At 37.3% G+C, this 19,689-nt stretch overlaps 1 protein-coding gene across 1 annotated transcript in view; it reads right to left on the reverse strand.

The window, feature by feature from the left end:
- The window catches only part of LOC140139020 (uncharacterized), a 69,013-nt gene that overhangs the window by 13,240 nt on the left and 36,084 nt on the right, over positions 1-19,689 (reverse strand). Inside the window, 4 exon segments of the mRNA XM_072160801.1 lie at positions 8,271-9,101; positions 9,103-9,504; positions 13,342-13,393; positions 16,666-16,700. Coding sequence (XP_072016902.1) covers positions 8,271-9,101; positions 9,103-9,504; positions 13,342-13,393; positions 16,666-16,700 — 1,320 coding nt within the window.

Consider the following 19,689-nt stretch of genomic DNA (forward strand, 5'->3'; position numbering starts at 1 on the left):
CTAGGGCACGTTACGTGCGTAACGCGAATAGGGTATCAAATCCATGTAAAATTGGTGTAAAAGGGTATGTTTTTGGAGCTCTTACGTAGGGGAGAGCGGGGAGTGTTCGCCCTAGGGGCAGGTTCGCCCACCCCTTGTTTCTCAGCACTACGGCTATTAGGGAATTTGGTGATGGCAAAATTAGGTGACATAGGTCATTATAAACTTCTCATATTATCTACGCGACATATAGGGACGTGTTCATCGAACTGCAGCCAAAACAAAAAAAGTACACCAAAACGTAATTTTTTCTGCATTAATAATGTTGTATTATCATTGATACATAAATACAGATGGTTTTAATGGAAATCTGTATTGGGAACATATGGGATTTGTCAAAGATATAATGCAGTTATAATCTCCTTATTCGATTTGTGTTTTGCATACCCTGAAGAAAATACAAAAAATGTGCACAAGGGGCTCGTTCGCCCTTTTGAGGATGGGGCATGTTCGCCCTATATCTTCCCCGGGCGGACTTACCCCAAACTGGAGGGCGAACCTGCCCCATCAGCGTATTATGCAAAATATTGATAATTAAACCATTAAACAAGGTAAAACTACTGAAAAACATGTTTTTTTAAAGTTATGTGATATCGGTATTACTCATACCACAGTTTATGTTCTAATCCATTTCTCCCCGAAGTTGTAAACATGATACGTTTAAGCTCACTTTGGACCCCTACATTTTACCCTGACCCGACCCCTGCAACAAATTTAGTGACTCCCCAGAAGAGAATGAATGCCCTGTATACTCTTGCTAAATGTTTCCATTGAATATGTTATTGTTATGCAATGTTTAAACCTTTTTTTGTGATTAGGGTGAACTTACCCCACCATATGGGCGAACCTGCCCCAATATGGGGCAAGATCGCCACTTTGCAAAACTTTTTGTTTGCTCTATCCTGTTGCTATTGTAAGGCCTATAGGTCTGGGATTGTGGCCGTATATAGCTAAGACATAGGGCTTTCACATGGGCTAATCAGGTCATCCCTAACCTTAAAATTGACATCGCTAGACAAGTAAAAAAAAAATAGGGCGAACACTCCCCGCTCTCCCCTACTTAGGGTAGTTTTGCCCCGGGGTTTTGCCAACGGACTCAATTCTTTCGACGCTAGACACTTAACCCATACCAAACTGGCAAAAATATACATCATTTTTCTCCCGACTTTCGTTGATGCATGCATATTAAAAAATTATTTAATAGGCCTACGGAAACCATCTTGTTGTAGTCTACAACAAGATGGTTTCCGAAATAATTTTCTCCTGCACATTAATATTTTAATAACAATCTAATACTATGTCTTCTGAAGGTATTCAGTTAACTATTTAGCTCTAGTGGTGCAAAAGAATAAGCCTACAAGATGGTGGCCGACTGCGTTATTCTCCCGACTTTCGCATGATGCATGCACATTAAAAAAATTATATGGCTAGGACTACAAGATGGTTTCCGAAATAATGTTTTTCCGACTTGCTGATTTTTCGTGCACATTAATATTTTACTTAACCATCTGATGCTATGTCTTCTGAAGGTATTCAGTTAACTAATTAGCTCTATTGGTGCAAAAGAATAAGCCTATACAAGATGGTTTCCGACTGTGTTATTCTCCCGACTTTTGCATGATGCATGCACATTAAAAATTATATGGCTAGGCCTACAAGATGGTTTCCGAAATAATGTTCTCCCGACTTGCTGATTTTTCATGTACAGTAATATTTGACTCAACCATCTAATGCTATGTCTTCTGAAGGTATTTAGTTAACTATTTAGCTCTATCGGTGCAAAAAAATAAGCCTACAAAAAGGTTTCGGACTTTGTTTTTCTCCCGACTTTCGCATGATGCATGCACATTAAAAAAAACTATATAGGCCTAGGCCTACAAGATGGTTTCCGAAATGATTTTCTTCCAACTTGCCGATTTTTCATGCACATTAATATTTTTATTAACTATCCAACTGCTACACATGCTTTGTCTTCTGAAGGTATTTAGTTAACTATTTAGGTCTATTTGTGCAAAAGAATAAGCCCACAAGATGGTTTTCGACTTTGTTTCACGGTGCAGCACGGGCACATTAATATAGGCCTATTTTCTTTAACCATGCATAGACAACTGCTATCATGGTATTCTAATTGACATTGACACTTGACTGTTTTAATGATGTATTGATCAATGATTTTCTGAAATTAGTGGGTTGCCAGTCCTATTCATTTAAATTAATAATTCACCTTTTCGGTAAATCCCATAACCCTTTGCGAGTACACCTGAGAACTCGTCATACTGCGTCGCGCCGATGCGCACATCGTTTATCGAACATCGTTACTGCGCATTACAAGTCGGCGTGACGTCAAATGACGAGTTCTCAGGTGTACTCGCAAAGGGGTATGGGATTTACCGAAAAGGTGAATTGATAAATACCAAAAACGATGTTTGACCACTTTACTGATGTCCTATTAACTCCAAATTCAAAACCTGGTTGTTTGTTTTTCGCAATTTAGCCAGTTGCCAAATTGAATAAATTAATAAATTTAGGACTTACTTTTTTAGGGATTTTGCCAACTCAAATTTTGAGAAAACATAGTTGTGCATCCTTAAACTATTGTTTTAATGGAGGCTACTACTAGTACTATAGGTAAGCTCTGTGAATAAGTGACTTGTGATTAAAAAGCAAGCTCTTGGAAACCTTAAATTTCTCTGTCAGACGGCGGAGCTCTGTCCATTTTTTTTTCAGAAAAGCTTTATTTTAAAGAGCTCTATCTCTTGATACAGTTCATATGTACGTAGGGGGCTCAGTTTTCACCTTTGAAGTTGACACTTTTACATTCAACATGTTCAAGCTTTTCATTAAACATGCATTTATTTAATAAAGGAAACAAAAATACGTTTTTGGTCCAAGTTATTTCCAAAATTGACCAAGGCAACAGCTTCTTACTTATTTTATGGTTAAAAGCACCTGTTTCTTAGTGTTGTTTAGGGGTAATAATTGCATCAATTGTTTAGGGTTAGAGAAAAGACAACTACTTGTTTAGGGTAGCAAATCACGCTACTTATACTTGTTTAGGGGTGCAAATTTCAGTTTCAGCAATACTTGTTTAGGGTCCTTTTTGTGAGTCCACGGACGCGCCTGATACCCCCCTTCACCATTACAGTGGCACCCCCGGGACACCAATATGGTCTAATTCTCATCTGGTGGTGATGTAGATGGATCAGATATCGACAGGTGTCATTAAAATAGATTCCGCAATATTTGCAAAGGTGAGGCCTCAGGTACATGCAGTTAAGTGAGCTTTTGCAAGACATATTCTGAAAAAACAAAAACAAACATATACATGTGAAATTGAGTTTTCAAGAAACTTCTTTGCTCATAGTATGTGAGCCCGGGGGTTGGACGGTACCACTTGAGGGGGGGGGGGGGCGCTGCACTTTTAACATAAGTAGTTGACATCATAGGCTACAAAAAAATGTCTGATAGCAATTGAAAAGGAGTAGCTTTTGGCGGGAAAAGGTCATCATACTTTACACAGTGTCAAATTTCAAATTGTGTGACAAACATTCCAATGTATTCCTCTAGTCACAAGGATTCTGAAAATGTATAGTTTGACCAGGGTTTTCTTTAAGCATTTTGCTAAAGGGGTATTTTCACATTTTTTTTACCCTTTCAATTGTGAATTTTTCCTCTCAAGGAGTCAAAAACATTGTCCAAGGGGTATTTTTATAATATTATTTTTGAAGACATTTTTAACAATGGATCCGGATGGGGGTGAGGAAATCTCCCCAATATTTTGCCAGGGGATGGTCCATACAATCATCCCCCAATGTTAACGCCTGTATGTAGGTTTCTGACCAAATTAACCTCATATTTGGCCATTTTAGCCCCAAAAGTGCAATTTTTTGCGAATTATTCATTCCACTTTTGCACCATATTTCAATATTTAACAGTTTAGCTTCAAAATGGCCAAATATTTTGTACCATAAACTTATTCTTTCTCCAAAAGGTGCTGGATTCACTATAATTCAAGACCCCCCCCCCCCCCAGTCAAAAAGAAATCTATGCCACTGTTTGGAGCAGTGGCAGATCTAGAGCAGTCAGAAGGGGGTAGGGTCAATTTTAGAAGAAAATAATAATATTTAAAAATTCCCCCTGAGAGTAAGAAACTTTTGCAAAATGAAGAGCTAATTGAAGCAATTTGGTGGATCATTTTGGCACTATTAATGTGTAAAATTTTAGTTTTAAAAAGCCGAACATTTGTGAAATGAGCAGTCCATGGAGCCTTTCGTCGTGGATGGCAAGTTTTCCCTATTATGGTAGGCCTATAAATTGTGTTAAACATAAATTGGCAAATGTCGAAAGCAGAAGTGGAAATATGCTTATCAACTACGCAGGGTGATGTTCCCCCCTTAGAACATGGAAAATTTTGGTGGACCATTTTGGCACTATATTACTGTGTAAAATTTAAGTTTGAACAGTTGAAAAGCCGAAAATTATGAAATTATGTACGGTCCATAAAGCCTTTCGTTGTCACGTTTTCCCCATTAGACCTATTAATTGTGCGAAACATCGGGCTATTTTGGCAAATGTCGAAAGCAGAAGTGATAATGGTCACTTGTTTATCCACTACACATGGGGGTGTCTGAGGGGGAAAATTTTGCAAAATTAAAGTCCAATTGAAGACATAATTGAATATATGAATACAAAAGCCACCCAAGTCCATACTTTGGCCAAATTGAGTTAAGCATGGGAAATTGTTGCTATACATAGGCCTGTCATATGTATGAAAGAACAACTCAACTTCATCCTCTGTGTCTATTGAGCATGTGAAAAATAGCATGTATGAAAGAATCACCCAATTCCATGATTTGAGTCTTGTAACACATTGATTGAAATCCAGTATGTATAAAAGTCCACTTGTAACACATTCATTGCTGGAGAGTGACATTTGAACAAAAATGGGTTTAATAAAGGAAAGTGTGTGGTTTATATTACATGGCAGAATGCTTATCAACATTATAAATACCTGTGTGCTTTATTTTGTATTATCTTACTAGTGGTAATCTCATTCTAACATTGTTGTCTTTGTATGATTCAAAAACCACCCAAGTCCAAAATTTAAAATGAACCCCACGAAGTCCCTGAAATGCTAATCGTCATACCTAATACAGGTTAATCCACTCATTTGCACGTAAAACTTACCATATTGACCAGGTTAATCTAACTGAAGGAATTAAAATGATACACAGGTTTTTCTCTCAAAATCACTTCCCATGGACTTGGGTGGCTTTTGTATTCATGTATTCAATTATTTGGTGCATCATTTAAACAGAAAAAAGGACCCGAACCTAATTTGCAAGATTTCAAACTGACACTGTACAATTTTAGAGACTCGCAATCACTAAAACATACATGGATCGATGCTGACAAAATGTGATGGGCCCTACATATCGGGAGTAGGTCCTAAATGCCAAAAGCCGAGAATAAATGCACAATATCGGGTGTTTCTCTATTCAAATCTGAAAATATCTGAACGCGTACGTTTTCAAGATTTTGTACGTATTGGACTTTGGGACTATGGATTTGAAGGAGTCAATACGCGTGTTTTGTGCGTTAAAGTAAACCCTGAGTTTGATCTATCTAGAACGAACCGTTCTTGAGTTATAGCCGAAAAAGTCGGTCACGGTTCCGTTTTGATCAATCAATTCAAATAAAGACCAAGGTAAAACAGCAAAGTAGGTCAAGGTCAATAGGCCTCAATGGTACTTGACCTATTTTGCTGTGTTACCTACCCAACCATGTGTATCGATCAGCGTCATAAGTTCCAAAGATAGTGTCATTGTTTAGAACAGTGAAATACAGGACCGTTCATTAATGTCGGGGTAGGGGTATGTGATTTTCACTTTGACAGTGTGATTATGTGATTTTATTTTTCCTAATAGTGGGGCAGGTAGGGGGTCATCACTCATGTGATGTGAGATTTTATAGTTTAATAGTAAACAGTGACAATATCAACCATACATAATTATTGTTGAATGATTTACTGATTCTTCATAGCAAAACACCTTCATTTGGGGCTAAAATAGTTTGAAATTCGCAATGTAATACACATTTTATGGCAAATGATTAAAAATTGATATTTTTGATATTTAACAGTATTCGAAGTAAACTTTATAAATCTGATGATTTATACTTAAAGTGTATGTAGGTGGGATGAAAAGCCGACGATCAATTGAAAATGTTGACCTTTCGTATTGAAGATATGGATTTTTTCCCCAAAACACACAAAAATTAGGTCTTTTTGGGAAAAAATCCATATGTTCAATATGGAAGGTCAAAATGTTCAATTGATCGTCGGCTTTTCCTCCCAGCTACATACACTTTAAGCATATATCTTTAGATTTATAAAATTTACTTCGAGGACTGTTATATATCAAAAATGTGAAAAATATCAAATTTGTATAATTTGTCATAAAATTTGCATTATATCGTGATTTCAGTAAATGAAAATTATTTGATATCAGAAAGACATTCTTCGTATTCAGAATGCAATTCGATATGTCTGATGTGCTCTCATGTCCCACAAAAATACTGTCGAAACGCTCAAAACGCTCATTCCAGATCCCTTAAATAGATTTAATAAAATTGTACAAATGAAAATGATAGCATTCTGAGCATTGCGTAGGGATTTTATGAAATCTGTTTGGGTTTATATTACTAGTCACGCTCTGCGGTAATATAACATAGCCCATTGTCGGGACTTCAGCACATGTCTTCGTACTGCTATTGATTTTTAAGCGGGAACTTTCGACATGCTACACGTTAGTTCAATTGTTCCCCTCCCACATGTACTTCTTTTGTTCAGCATCGCGGTTAGTCTGATGTACTCTTTGACCGGCTTCCATCTGTCTCACTTCCCTGGTCAGTTATTAATACTATTATTTCAACATTTTGAATAAAGAATAACTAAATCAAAATTTGACTGAAATCGTACATTAAGGCTTTAATCAGATCGTCACTTAAATAACCATTTTTTAAATGCTTCGTCTGGAAAACAAAAACAATTTCATATCGCACGTTATAGCTTCAAGCAGATTCCATGGCAAATGTTGTCACGTGTTTGCAGATGAATAACCTCATAGGAGTTTCATGTTCTCTCATTGTGCTGGGTGAGGGTTTCTTCTTACAGGTACCACTCTGTGTGAAGCCTTTATTTACAGACTTGACATTTTGTAAGGCTTTGCTTTGCTGTTGGTTATTAAATGTTCCTTCAAAGTACCTGCTTGTATTATGAAGCCTTTACAGAAAATGAGAATTGGCATTTGTAAGGTAACTGTTTTGTATGGATCCTTATGTCACTTCACACTACTTTCACATGTAAGGCTTTTCTTTGATTGGGTAATTAAATGTTCCTTTAGAGTACCTGCTTGTGTGATGCATTTATTGGTTATTCCTTCATGTAATTTTACACGAAATTAGGGTTAGGGTTAGTTTAGTGTTAGGATAAAGGTTAGGATTAGGGTTATGATTAGGGTTAGGGTTAGGATTAGCTTACACGAAATAATTACATGAAGGATTGACCCATTTATTACAGATTTGACATTTGTAAGGCTTCTCTTTGGTATGGATCCTTCATGTCACTTCACGCTTCTTGCACATGCAAAGCCTTTATTACGGATTTGGCATTTGTAAGGCTTTTCTTTGATTGGGTAATTAAATGTTCCTTTAGAGTACCTGCTTGTGTGATGCATTTATTACAGATTTGACATTTGTAAGGCTTCTCTTTGGTATGGATCCTTTATGTCACTTCACGCTTCTTGCACAGCCCTCGAATTAAGGATCTGAAGGGGCATGGCAATAGGGCAAGTTGCTAATTGCCTTGGATTTTCACTGAAAAGGCAAGGCAGCACGGCAGTTTGAAATATTTCAAGAGGGTACATGGCAACTGGTGAAAATTTGAGAAGGGCACCAAGGCAAAGTGAACAAAACACACACAAACAGTCTGATAGATGGTTTTATAATGAAGGGGTAGGCCTGGGGCACCGACGGCAACTTGATTAGAGGGCACGGCAAGTGACTGCCTTGGGTGAAGGACATATTTTGAGGGCATTACAGCAGTGGGATTGGGCACCCACGGCAAAATGCCATGGGTGCCGTGGGTTAATTCGAGGGCTGTTCTTGCACATGCAAAGCCTTTATTACTGATTTGGCATTTGTAAGGCTTTTCTTTGGGAATCCCTTTATACAGGTTTGGCATTTGTAACGCTTCTCTTTGTGTGAGTCTTCAAATGTGTCTTCAAAGTACTCGACTCTGTAAAGCATCTATTACATAATTGGCATTTGTAAGGCTTCTCTTTGGTGTGGATTCTTAAATGTCCTTTCAAACCACTTGCACGTGTAAAGCCTTTACTACATAATTGGCATTTGTGTGACTTTTTTGTGTGGTACCTCAAATGGGACTTCAAACTACTTGAATGGTAGAAGCCTTCATTACACAGTTGACATTTGTAAGGATTCACTCTGGTGTGAATATTTAAATGGTGCTTTAAAGTACCTGCCTGTGTAAAGCCTTTATTACAGAGTTGGCATTTGTAAGGCTTCTCTTCGGTGTGGATCATACATACATGTCGCCTCAAATTACTTGCACATGAGAACCCTTTCTTGCAGAATTGACATTTGTGAGGCTTTTCTCTGGTATGGGCATTTAAATGGTCCTTCAAATTATATGCGTGTGTGAAGCTTTTATTACAAATTTGGCATTTGTAGGGTTTCTCTTTGGTGTGGATCCTTAAATGTACTTTCAAAGTACTAGCATATGTGAAGCCTCTCTTACAAAAATGACATTTGTGAGGCTTCTCTATGTTGTGAACATTTAAATGTTGCTTCATATGACATGCTTGTGTGAAGCCTTTATTACAGAATTGACATTTGTAAGGCTTCTCGTTGGTGTGTATTCTTAAATGTTGCTTCAAATTACCTGCATGTGTGAAGCTTTTATTACAGAGCTGGCATTTGTAAGGCTTCTCTTTGGTATGGGTTCTTAAATGCTGCTTCAAATTACCTGCCTGTGTAAACCTTTTTTTTACATAATTGGCATTTGTAAGGCCTTTCTCTGGCATGGACATTTAAATGTTGCTTCAAATTACATGCTTGTGCGAAGCTTTTATTACAGAGTTGACATTTGTAAGGCTTTTCCTTGGTGTGGATCCTTTTCAAATCTCTTCTATATCGGAAGCCTTTATTACAGTATTGCCATAGGTAAGGCTTCTCTACGGTGCCGACGTTTACAGCATCATGCCCGAGTCCATGTTGACATGAATTCTTGCCATACCAATATGGCGTAATTCTCATCTGGTGTTGATGTAGATGGCTCAGATATCGACAGGTGTCATGAAAATAACTTTTACAATATTGACAAAGGTGAGGCCTCAGATACATGTAGTAGAGGTTACTGTTAGGTGGGCTTATGCAATCCATGTTCTGAAAAATGAAGGATACATATACGTATGAAATTGAGTTTGTAAGGAATTTCTTTTCCAAAAAGTTTCAGCCTGAATCGTGGTTTAAATAATCAAGAATTTGCTAAATCTTTCTCTTAACCATTGGTTTCGAGGGGTGTCATGGTGGGTCAAAGGGTTATATGGTGGGTCACTGATGTCTTGTATTACCCCCGAGTTGTGTCAAATAAATGAGTAAAAAAAACCCAACAAAAAAAACCCTTGGGTTGTACTCCAAATAGTTTCATAGTTATAAGAAAAATCATAAAATTTGGGTCCCTGTTTTCAGAGTTGCTTATTTGTCCAATTCTTAAGCATTAAAATATACGTCACTTATACGTTGAACACAGAGGAGGCTTAAAGGCATTCCTACAATGCACTATGATTGGGAAATTTGATCAATATAACCTAATTTTAAAGGCAAAGTCCCCATTGCCACACACACAAAATGGTCATTTTAAAACTGCAGCCAACGCGCTAATAGTTGAGACTTATGACTGATATTTGATTTTCTTTCAGGAAACATTCATATAGTCCCACTGCATTAATTTTATTCCTAAGTCTCGATGTTTTGAATGTTAAATAATAGGATGAAAATACCAGATATTTGCACACAATCCCAATCCAAGGTATGATCAACTGTACCACATGTGTACAAAAGCCAGACATACAAGGTCAGAAACCCCATTGGGTTGTGGGAATGTCTTTAAACATCCTCTGCGTTGAATACGGATCGATTGTTGCGAGGTTCATATTGGTGCTGCGTATATGTGTATCAATTATGTAAACTGCTCAAATAAAGAAAGTCTGCACTAATGTAACCCGTCCTTGATTGATAAAGTCGTGTGCAGAATCTTGTTAGCTTCAATTTGATACCAAATTTGCTGATATCAGTCTTTGTCACTTTTGAATATTTGGTATCAAATTTGGTATCAAATTTGGTATCAAATTGGAGCTAACATGATTCTGCACGGAACCATATCAATCAAAATATCATAACAAGATCAGGTTTTGGTGTAGGACGGGTTACATGACTGCTGACTTTCTTTATTTGAGCAGTTTTCTTGTTGAATGGAGGCCTCGAGGTCACTGAACTGTGTATTTGGAGATGATGTCTTCCTTGGCTCAATAGCACACGTGTTAAGCAAAAACATATACATAAGATGTAAGCAGGGTACTACTGTGAGTTGACACCATAAAAACGTGCTCTTTGTTTAAACATTACAAGTAACATGAGTGGCAAACATTAATGATTTATATTGCTTGCAAGTTGCAACCCCCCTCCCCAAAGCTATGTTGGAGCCAATACCAGACCAATTGTCCGTTCCTGTCTCAGTATCAAAACAACATTGACTGGTGGGTGCGGGAGGTTGAAAAATTCATACTAAATTAAATTCCTCATCACTGCCATCATTGTCACCATCACGACTCTACTAATCATCTGACATCATTTGTATTATCCATCATCATCATCATCATCATCATCATCATCATCATCATCATCATCATCATCATCATCGTCGTCATCATCATCATTTACACTATATCCACACAAATAGAAATCTTACATTAACTGCAAGTCATGATCACAAAAACAAAATATTTTAAACAAATTATTGTTTTATTACTGCGCGCACAGTTTGCAACAACAACATCAACTGCTAGATTATGCTCAAATGAGGAAAAAAATACACTTTTAAAGTCTATAATTAAAATATATTTTGTTATAACTGCTTTTCCATGTACACTTCGCTTTGGACAGTGTTCTTTAATTCTGTTGTTTTCATTAGTTTTCTAGTTTGTTGTCATTTTAATTTTTAATTGGTTTTTAATTGGTTGGTTAGTGAGTTGCTTGATTCTTTAGGTTGTAAGATGTTTAAAGTTGGCTTTCAATTGTTTAGTTTGGAAGGTTGAAACAAAATTATTAAAAATATTGTGATGTGCCCTGAGTAATTTAAAAAAAAAATCTTTGTTTACAAAATTAGAGTTATTTCATGAGTAATGACATTTTTTGAGAATTCCCTCTCATTCATCAAGTTGAGCAAAACAAATTGAATCATATCTAATTTTGGATACTAAAGTATTTGGAAAATCCCCTGAGATTGTAAAGTGAATATGGAAAACACCCACAGGAAGTGATAATGTCAAAGGTTAAGGGGGTACTACACCCCTAGCCAATTTTTTGCATTTTTCTCAAAAATTATAACGCATTGGTGACAAGTATTAGATATGTTTATTATAGGGGCGATGACTACACCTACTGCACTGAAAATTCAGCAACGCAAGGCAAGTAGTTATTGATTTATTGATCAAATATTGGTTTTCCCCCATTTTTGACTGTAACTCCACAACTGTTGTCTGTGCTGAAATAAAATTTCCAGTGTAGAAGTTGTAGTCCTTGCCCCTATAATATACATATGGCAGTACCCCTTAATGTTCATAAATATTCTTGGGAATTTCCCACATTGCATCATATATGTTGTGAAGGTGTGAATGAAGTAATTGGCTATTAATAGATGTGGGATTTTGTTGCTATAAAAACTAATGTCAACAGATTTACTGGACAGACATGTTATTATTATGAAGCGTGTGCGTTGTGTGAGGAGTACATCATTTGAGTGTTCATAAAGTTGAATACTGAATCAGCATTGGGATTACAGCGAAGGTGCTATATAAGTATTTAGCCGCTGAATGGAGAAGATAGTGTGGAGACATCTCGAAAAGGGGGGATTTGGGATCTTCGTCGTCATGCTGATAACTGATTCAAACGCTTCTAAAGACTGTCGAGTATGAGAGCAACAGAAGATTGATAGAACAGGTGTTGTGTGTGCTGTAATGTGAATACAGGAGATTTTGAGTACACGAAGGTGCTCTTAATCTCTCTAAATGCTGAAGTTTGATTTATGAAATAACACATCTGTTAATGTTAGTGGCAACAGAGTGGATATGGAGGCAGGCCTGGTTTCCTGAAGATATTGTGTGAATGGTGAAAGTAATAACATTTTGAGTATCATCGTATCCAAGGATATTATTGCTGTGGAATAATGATCAAAGTTGGAACTGGACATTAATGGAACTTTGAGCAAACAGACAGTCATCATCAACAAGAAGAGAATTGGAAAAGTAAATATGGTAGATTTAACCTCTGAATTGTTGATTTGTGTTGGATTACAGATTTTTCAACCCATCAGATTTTTATCTCCTCGTGATAGGTAATGTTTATATGCCACTATAATGCCAGTATATTGTCCAATCATATTGTACTTTCAATTAAAGACTAAGATTTTGTTAACTTAAGGTGGTATAACTACACCCCTTGATAAATTTGTGCATTTTTTTCTAATAATAACTACACACTGGTAACAAAAGTTATGTATATTATAGGGGCAAGAAATCCAATTACTTCAATGTAATTTCAGTGATTCAGACAATATTGGTTCATTATATTTGTTAAGAAATGAGGTACATTCTAGCAGTACCTCTTAAATACCGTACCGCTTGTCTTGAGCCACTGAAATTCCAGTGCACTAACTGGATTCCTTGCCCCTATAATATACATAACTTTTGTAACCAGTGTGTTATTATTTTTTTATGAAAAATGCAAACATAGTCACAAATTTATCAAGGGGTGTAGTACCACCTTAATCAAACGGTGTTGTGCATTCATGTGAATTTGGGTAAAGGTGATTTTGGCCTTGAGTCATTACGGCTGGTAACAAAATCAAATTATATATGTTGTTTACTTTTTATGTCAGAAGCTGGCAACCCTTCAGAAATGTGTTTTTTCACATTTATTGGCATACAATGGCTTTACACTTACCAAGGATGGCTTCCCAATTCCCACATGTAGTACAGGGTATGGATGCTTATCTGTCAGTCTGCCCGGGGGTGCCACTGTAATGGTGAAGGGGGGTATCAGGCGCGTCCGTGGACTCACAAAAAGGACCCTAAACAAGTATTGCTGAAACTGAAATTTGCACCCCTAAACAAGTATAAGTAGCGTGATTTGCTACCCTAAACAAGTAGTTGTCTTTTCTCTAACCCTAAACAATTGATGCAATTATTACCCCTAAACAACACTAAGAAACAGGTGCTTTTAACCATAAAATAAGTAAGAAGCTGTTGCCTTGGTCAATTTTGGAAATAACTTGGACCAAAAACGTATTTTTGTTTCCTTTATTAAATAAATGCATGTTTAATGAAAAGCTTGAACATGTTGAATGTAAAAGTGTCAACTTCAAAGGTGAAAACTGAGCCCCCTACGTACATATGAACTGTATCAAGAGATAGAGCTCTTTAAAATAAAGCTTTTCTGAAAAAAATGGACAGAGCTCCGCCGTCTGACAGAGAAATTTAAGGTTTCCAAGAGCTTGCTTTTTAATCACAAGTCACTTATTCACAGAGCTTACCTATAGTACTAGTAGTAGCCTCCATTAAAACAATAGTTTAAGGATGCACAACTATGTTTTCTCAAAATTTGAGTTATCAAAATCCCTAAAAAAGTAAGTCCTAAATTTATTAATTTATTCAATTTGGCAACTGGCTAAATTGCGAAAAACAAACAACCAGGTTTTGAATTTGGAGTTAATAGGACATCAGTAAAGTGGTCAAACATCGTTTTTTGGTATTTATCAATTCACCTTTTCGGTAAATCCCATAACCCTTTGCGAGTACACCTGAGAACTCGTCATTTGACGTCACGCCGACTTGTAATGCGCAGTAACGATGTTCGATAAACGATGTGCGCATCGGCGCGACGCAGTATGACGAGTTCTCAGGTGTACTCGCAAAGGGTTATGGGATTTACCGAAAAGGTGAATTATTAATTTAAATGAATAGGACTGGCAACCCACTAATTTCAGAAAATCATTGATCAATACATCATTAAAACAGTCAAGTGTCAATGTCAATTAGAATACCATGATAGCAGTTGTCTATGCATGGTTAAAGAAAATAGGCCTATATTAATGTGCCCGTGCTGCACCGTGAAACAAAGTCGAAAACCATCTTGTGGGCTTATTCTTTTGCACAAATAGACCTAAATAGTTAACTAAATACCTTCAGAAGACAAAGCATGTGTAGCAGTTGGATAGTTAATAAAAATATTAATGTGCATGAAAAATCGGCAAGTTGGAAGAAAATCATTTTGAAACCATCTTGTAGGCCTAGGCCTATATAGTTTTTTTTAATGTGCATGCATCATGCGAAAGTCGGGAGAAAAACAAAGTCCGAAACCTTTTTGTAGGCTTATTTTTTTGCACCGATAGAGCTAAATAGTTAACTAAATACCTTCAGAAGACATAGCATTAGATGGTTGAGTCAAATATTACTGTACATGAAAAATCAGCAAGTCGGGAGAACATTATTTCGGAAACCATCTTGTAGGCCTAGCCATATAATTTTTTAATGTGCATGCATCATGCAAAAGTCGGGAGAATAACACAGTCGGAAACCATCTTGTATAGGCTTATTCTTTTGCACCAATAGAGCTAATTAGTTAACTGAATACCTTCAGAAGACATAGCATCAGATGGTTAAGTAAAATATTAATGTGCACGAAAAATCAGCAAGTCGGAAAAACATTATTTCGGAAACCATCTTGTAGTCCTAGCCATATAATTTTTTAATGTGCATGCATCATGCGAAAGTCGGAGAATAACGCAGTCGGCCACCATCTTGTAGGCTTATTCTTTTGCACCACTAGAGCTAAATAGTTAACTGAATACCTTCAGAAGACATAGTATTAGATTGTTATTAAAATATTAATGTGCAGGAAAATTATTTCGGAAACCATCTTGTTGTAGGCTACAACAAGATGGTTTCCGTAGGCCTATTAAATAATTTTTTAATATGCATGCATCAACGAAAGTCGGGAGAAAAATGATGTATATTTTTGCCAGTTTGGTATGGGTTAAGTGTCTAGCGTCGAAAGAATTGAGTCCGTTGGCAAAACCCCGGGGCAAAACTACCCTAAGTAGGGGAGAGCGGGGAGTGTTCGCCCTATTTTTTTCTGACCAGTCTAGCGATGTCAATTTTAAGGTTAGGGATGACCTGATTAGCCCATGTGAAAGCCCTATGTCTTAGCTATATACGGCCACAATCCCAGACCTATAGGCCTTACAATAGCAACAGGATAGAGCAAACAAAAAGTTTGCAAAGTGGCGAACTTGCCCCATATTGGGGCAGGTTCGCCCATATGGGGTAAGTTCACCCTAATCACAAAAAAGGTTTAAACATTGCATAACAATAACATATTCAATGGAAACATTTAGCAAGAGTATACAGGGCATTCATTCTCTTCTGGGGAGTCACTAAATTTGTTGCAGGGGTCGGGTCAGGGTAAAATGTAGGGGTCCAAAGTGAGCTTAAACGTATCATGTTTACAACTTCGGGGAGAAATGGATTAGAACATAAACTGTGGTATGAGTAATACCGATATCACATAACTTTAAAAAAACATGTTTTTCAGTAGTTTTACCTTGTTTAATGGTTTAATTATCAATATTTTGCATAATACGCTGATGGGGCAGGTTCGCTCTCCAGTTTGGGGTAAGTCCGTCTGGGGAAGATATAGGGCGAACATGCCCCATCCTCAAAAGGGCGAACGAGCCCCTTGTGCACATTTTTGTATTTTCTTCAGGGTATGCAAAACACAAATCGAATAAGGAGATTATAACTGCATTATATCTTTGACAAATCCCATATGTTCCCAATACAGATTTCCATTAAAACCATCTGTATTTATGTATCAATGATAATACAACATTATTAATGCAAGAAAAAATTACGTTTTGGTGTACTTTTTTTGTTTTGGCTGCAGTTCGATGAACACGTCCCTATATGTCGCGTAGATAATATGAGAAGTTTATAATGACCTATGTCACCTAATTTTGCCATCACCAAATTCCCTAATAGCCGTAGTGCTGAGAAACAAGGGGTGGGCGAACCTGCCCCTAGGGCGAACACTCCCCGCTCTCCCCTACGTAAGAGCTACAAAAACATCCCCTTTTACACCATTTTTACATGGATTTGATACCCTATTCGCGTTACGCACGTAACGTGCCCTAGTCTGAAAAAATACCCTTTTTACGTGAATTTACGGACGCGCCTGATACCCCCTTCACCATTCGAGTGGCCCCCCCGGGTCAGTCTGCCATCTGAAAAATGTATGCCACATACCTGCAAACATGAAGAAGAAAAGTCCCACTATGAGTTCAACTTTTTAAAACTAAAGTAACACGACCATTAAGTAAACTTAATTTGATTTTGAAGTTTGAACTAAACTACCGTAAAACTTCGTCTACAAGCATATATAGTGTTTTTTATGAATTCTAAATTAATTCGAAACAAGCGTATATAAATATGCCAATACAATAGATTGGTCTTAAAATGATACTTGTTTGTATATGCTTGGATACATAATTTATTTGCTCTAACTCCATAATGGCACCTGGATTAATGTAGCTTTCATCAGAAGCACTCTATATGCTTGTAGACAAGGTTTTACGGTATATTGCTTTTTTCATGACACAAAATATGGAAAAAGTGCCACATCCATTTGCACCAATCACATCAGCTGGTGAATATTGGAAGAAAAACAGAATGTAAAATTTAATCTAACCAAAACAAATAATAATTAAGAAAGTGCAACTATTCTCCAACCAGCCATAGGCCTTTAGGTACAAATTCTAGGGAGCAGTTTTATGACCTTTGACATTCTTTTGTGGCAAGTGACATCATAAATATTGCAGAAAACGGCTAAATAATTGACAAAGTTTCGGGTAAGTATAGGGAATACGTATAGTGAACCGCTGTGTATGGTAGCAGGAACGCTGCAGTTATGGCAGACGTTGTACTGCCCTCATACGGCCAGTCGCGCTGGCGGATTAGTGTATATATCACTCTGTAAAGGAATGGGGTGTTGCCAAAAGTTTTGTTTTTGTCATTTTGCCCAACATTTGCAATTTTTAGACATCTTTTACAAAATAAGCGATGAAGTGTATTAAGGACATACCCCGGTATTGCAATCAATGAAAAACTTTTAAAGGAGTATTTCGTGATGCGCGCGCATTCTTTAACTTCACAATCAAAATGTATGTACAATCTATGGAAAATTTTTACACACTCCGCGCGCCTCCTGTCCATTTACAATAAAAATTTAACCGCGCTCTGCGTACCTTCTTCCATTGATTTTGCCGCGCTCCCTGCCTTAGTTCCGGCAATGAATAATTTTTCTTGAGACTGTGTAGGTGGAGGGGGGTCATAAAATTTTTCGACCCGTGATGGGGGGGGGGGGGGGCATAAAAAATTGACTCCGGTCACCAGGGGTGCAAATTGTGATTTCTTCCTCAGGAGCAAGGTTTTTAGGCTCAAGATTTCCTCAATCGTACCATGCATAAAATAGCTTATTTCTGCACTTAAAAAGATGAGAATGTTAACATGGTTAACACAATTATGTTAAGTCTTCGAGCTTCCAAAAAAGGCTTTATGAGGTATTTTACACTAGTTTGGGGTCAATTTTGTAGGACAGGGGCTCCTTTCCCTTCAAGTTTTATTTTCCTTTACACCCCCCATTTCCTCTTTCATTTTTTGTCAGAGGAAACGCAACTTGTTCAGTGCTTTATGATTCTTCTTTTTAAACTTTCCTCAATATTTTCCAGTTCATCCTCTTCTCACTGGCATTAGTATTGACTTTTGTTCCCATAAAATCTTCCTTGCTGCCTCTATACATTTCCTCAGATATGATTGCAGCCTCTTTGTAAATTTCCTCAGATATGTGCCCTGGTCTGTTTCCACCTGCCTTCACCAAACTTCTTTTTTTCCTGTTAAAGTAATTTCCTCATATCCCATTTCCATATTCTAACACCAACACTTCCTCTTTTTTGTTCTTATTTCTTGAACAATAATGTGGATTCCTCCAAATTTTGCACAACCAGTGTCTTTAAAGATTTCTTCTCTTCCATTCAGTAGCTTCACTGCATCACAGCCCTCCCTATAATTATCTTAAGTTGTACCCCACTCCTCTTCTTTTTCTTTCCTCTGTTCCCCCTTCCTCACCTCTTTTCTTTCTTTCTCTCTCCCTCCTTTTTCCTCTCTTTCTTTTTTCTTCCCATGGCATTATTTCCTCAATTTTGACTGCCATTTCCTAGGGAGCGGTGCTCCCGCTCCCACACAATTTGCATCCCTGCCGGTCACTGACATATTTGGGACCCCCCCTCAGAAGAAAATGCCAGCCCCTAAATATGTTGTCTTTACTAAAGATATGATTTTTTTTGGTGATGAGACAATCACACATGGAATTTTAGGGGGATTTTGATAGTATGATAGCAGTTCCACATAGAAAAGCTGCTATCATCATGAGACTAAGATCTAGAAAAACCACCAAAATGCTGTTTTGTTTTAGCTGAATCTTTTTGATGAAAGTCAATCTTTGACAAGATGTAACTTTGCTACGCAACTTTGATATACAGTCAGTCTACTCTGAAGTACAAAGTACTGACGCGGACGCACACACTGTGCCGACACGCATACCTGCAGCTCAGAGACATAGCACTGCGCACTGTTTACGTGTGTGTTGTCACTTTGTACTTCAGAGTGGACATTCTGGACAAACTGTAAAATGATATGGTTTGATGGCAAATTTGAATTCACCTTTCATACCTATATAAAGTTCCTCGTACTGGGGACAGGCACATGTATACTATACATTGTATACACAGTAGACCTAGCTACTAGTTCCAGTAACTGTAACCATACTCTCTCAGGTCCGTAGATGTCATTATGTTTATGATAAAGACTGAAGTCTTGCTGGCAAGACTAACCTAGCTACATGACGTCATGAGACTAGTGACATTTCACGGCGGTACTTTTCTATTGTTCTACTTTTCCCGATTCAATCTATGAATCTAACTATTCATACGGACCAGTTTCTTATTAGTTCACCACGTAAACTTGTAGGCCTACATTGTATGGCTCAAAATTCGGACCGCTCGCCATTAAGTTTACTGCTTTCTGTGTTTTGAAATTTGTTGACGTTTTAACGATCCCCGATTGATTATTTTAGCTGTGTCACATCACATGCATGACGCTGGTGGGTACCAACCAAACTTCAGAAAAAAAACCTCGATCGCCGATAACGATGTGATATGGGACTTACATAGGATTACAC

This window comes from Amphiura filiformis, chromosome 18, assembly GCF_039555335.1.
Source record: "Amphiura filiformis chromosome 18, Afil_fr2py, whole genome shotgun sequence".
NCBI lineage: Eukaryota > Metazoa > Echinodermata > Ophiuroidea > Amphilepidida > Amphiuridae > Amphiura > Amphiura filiformis.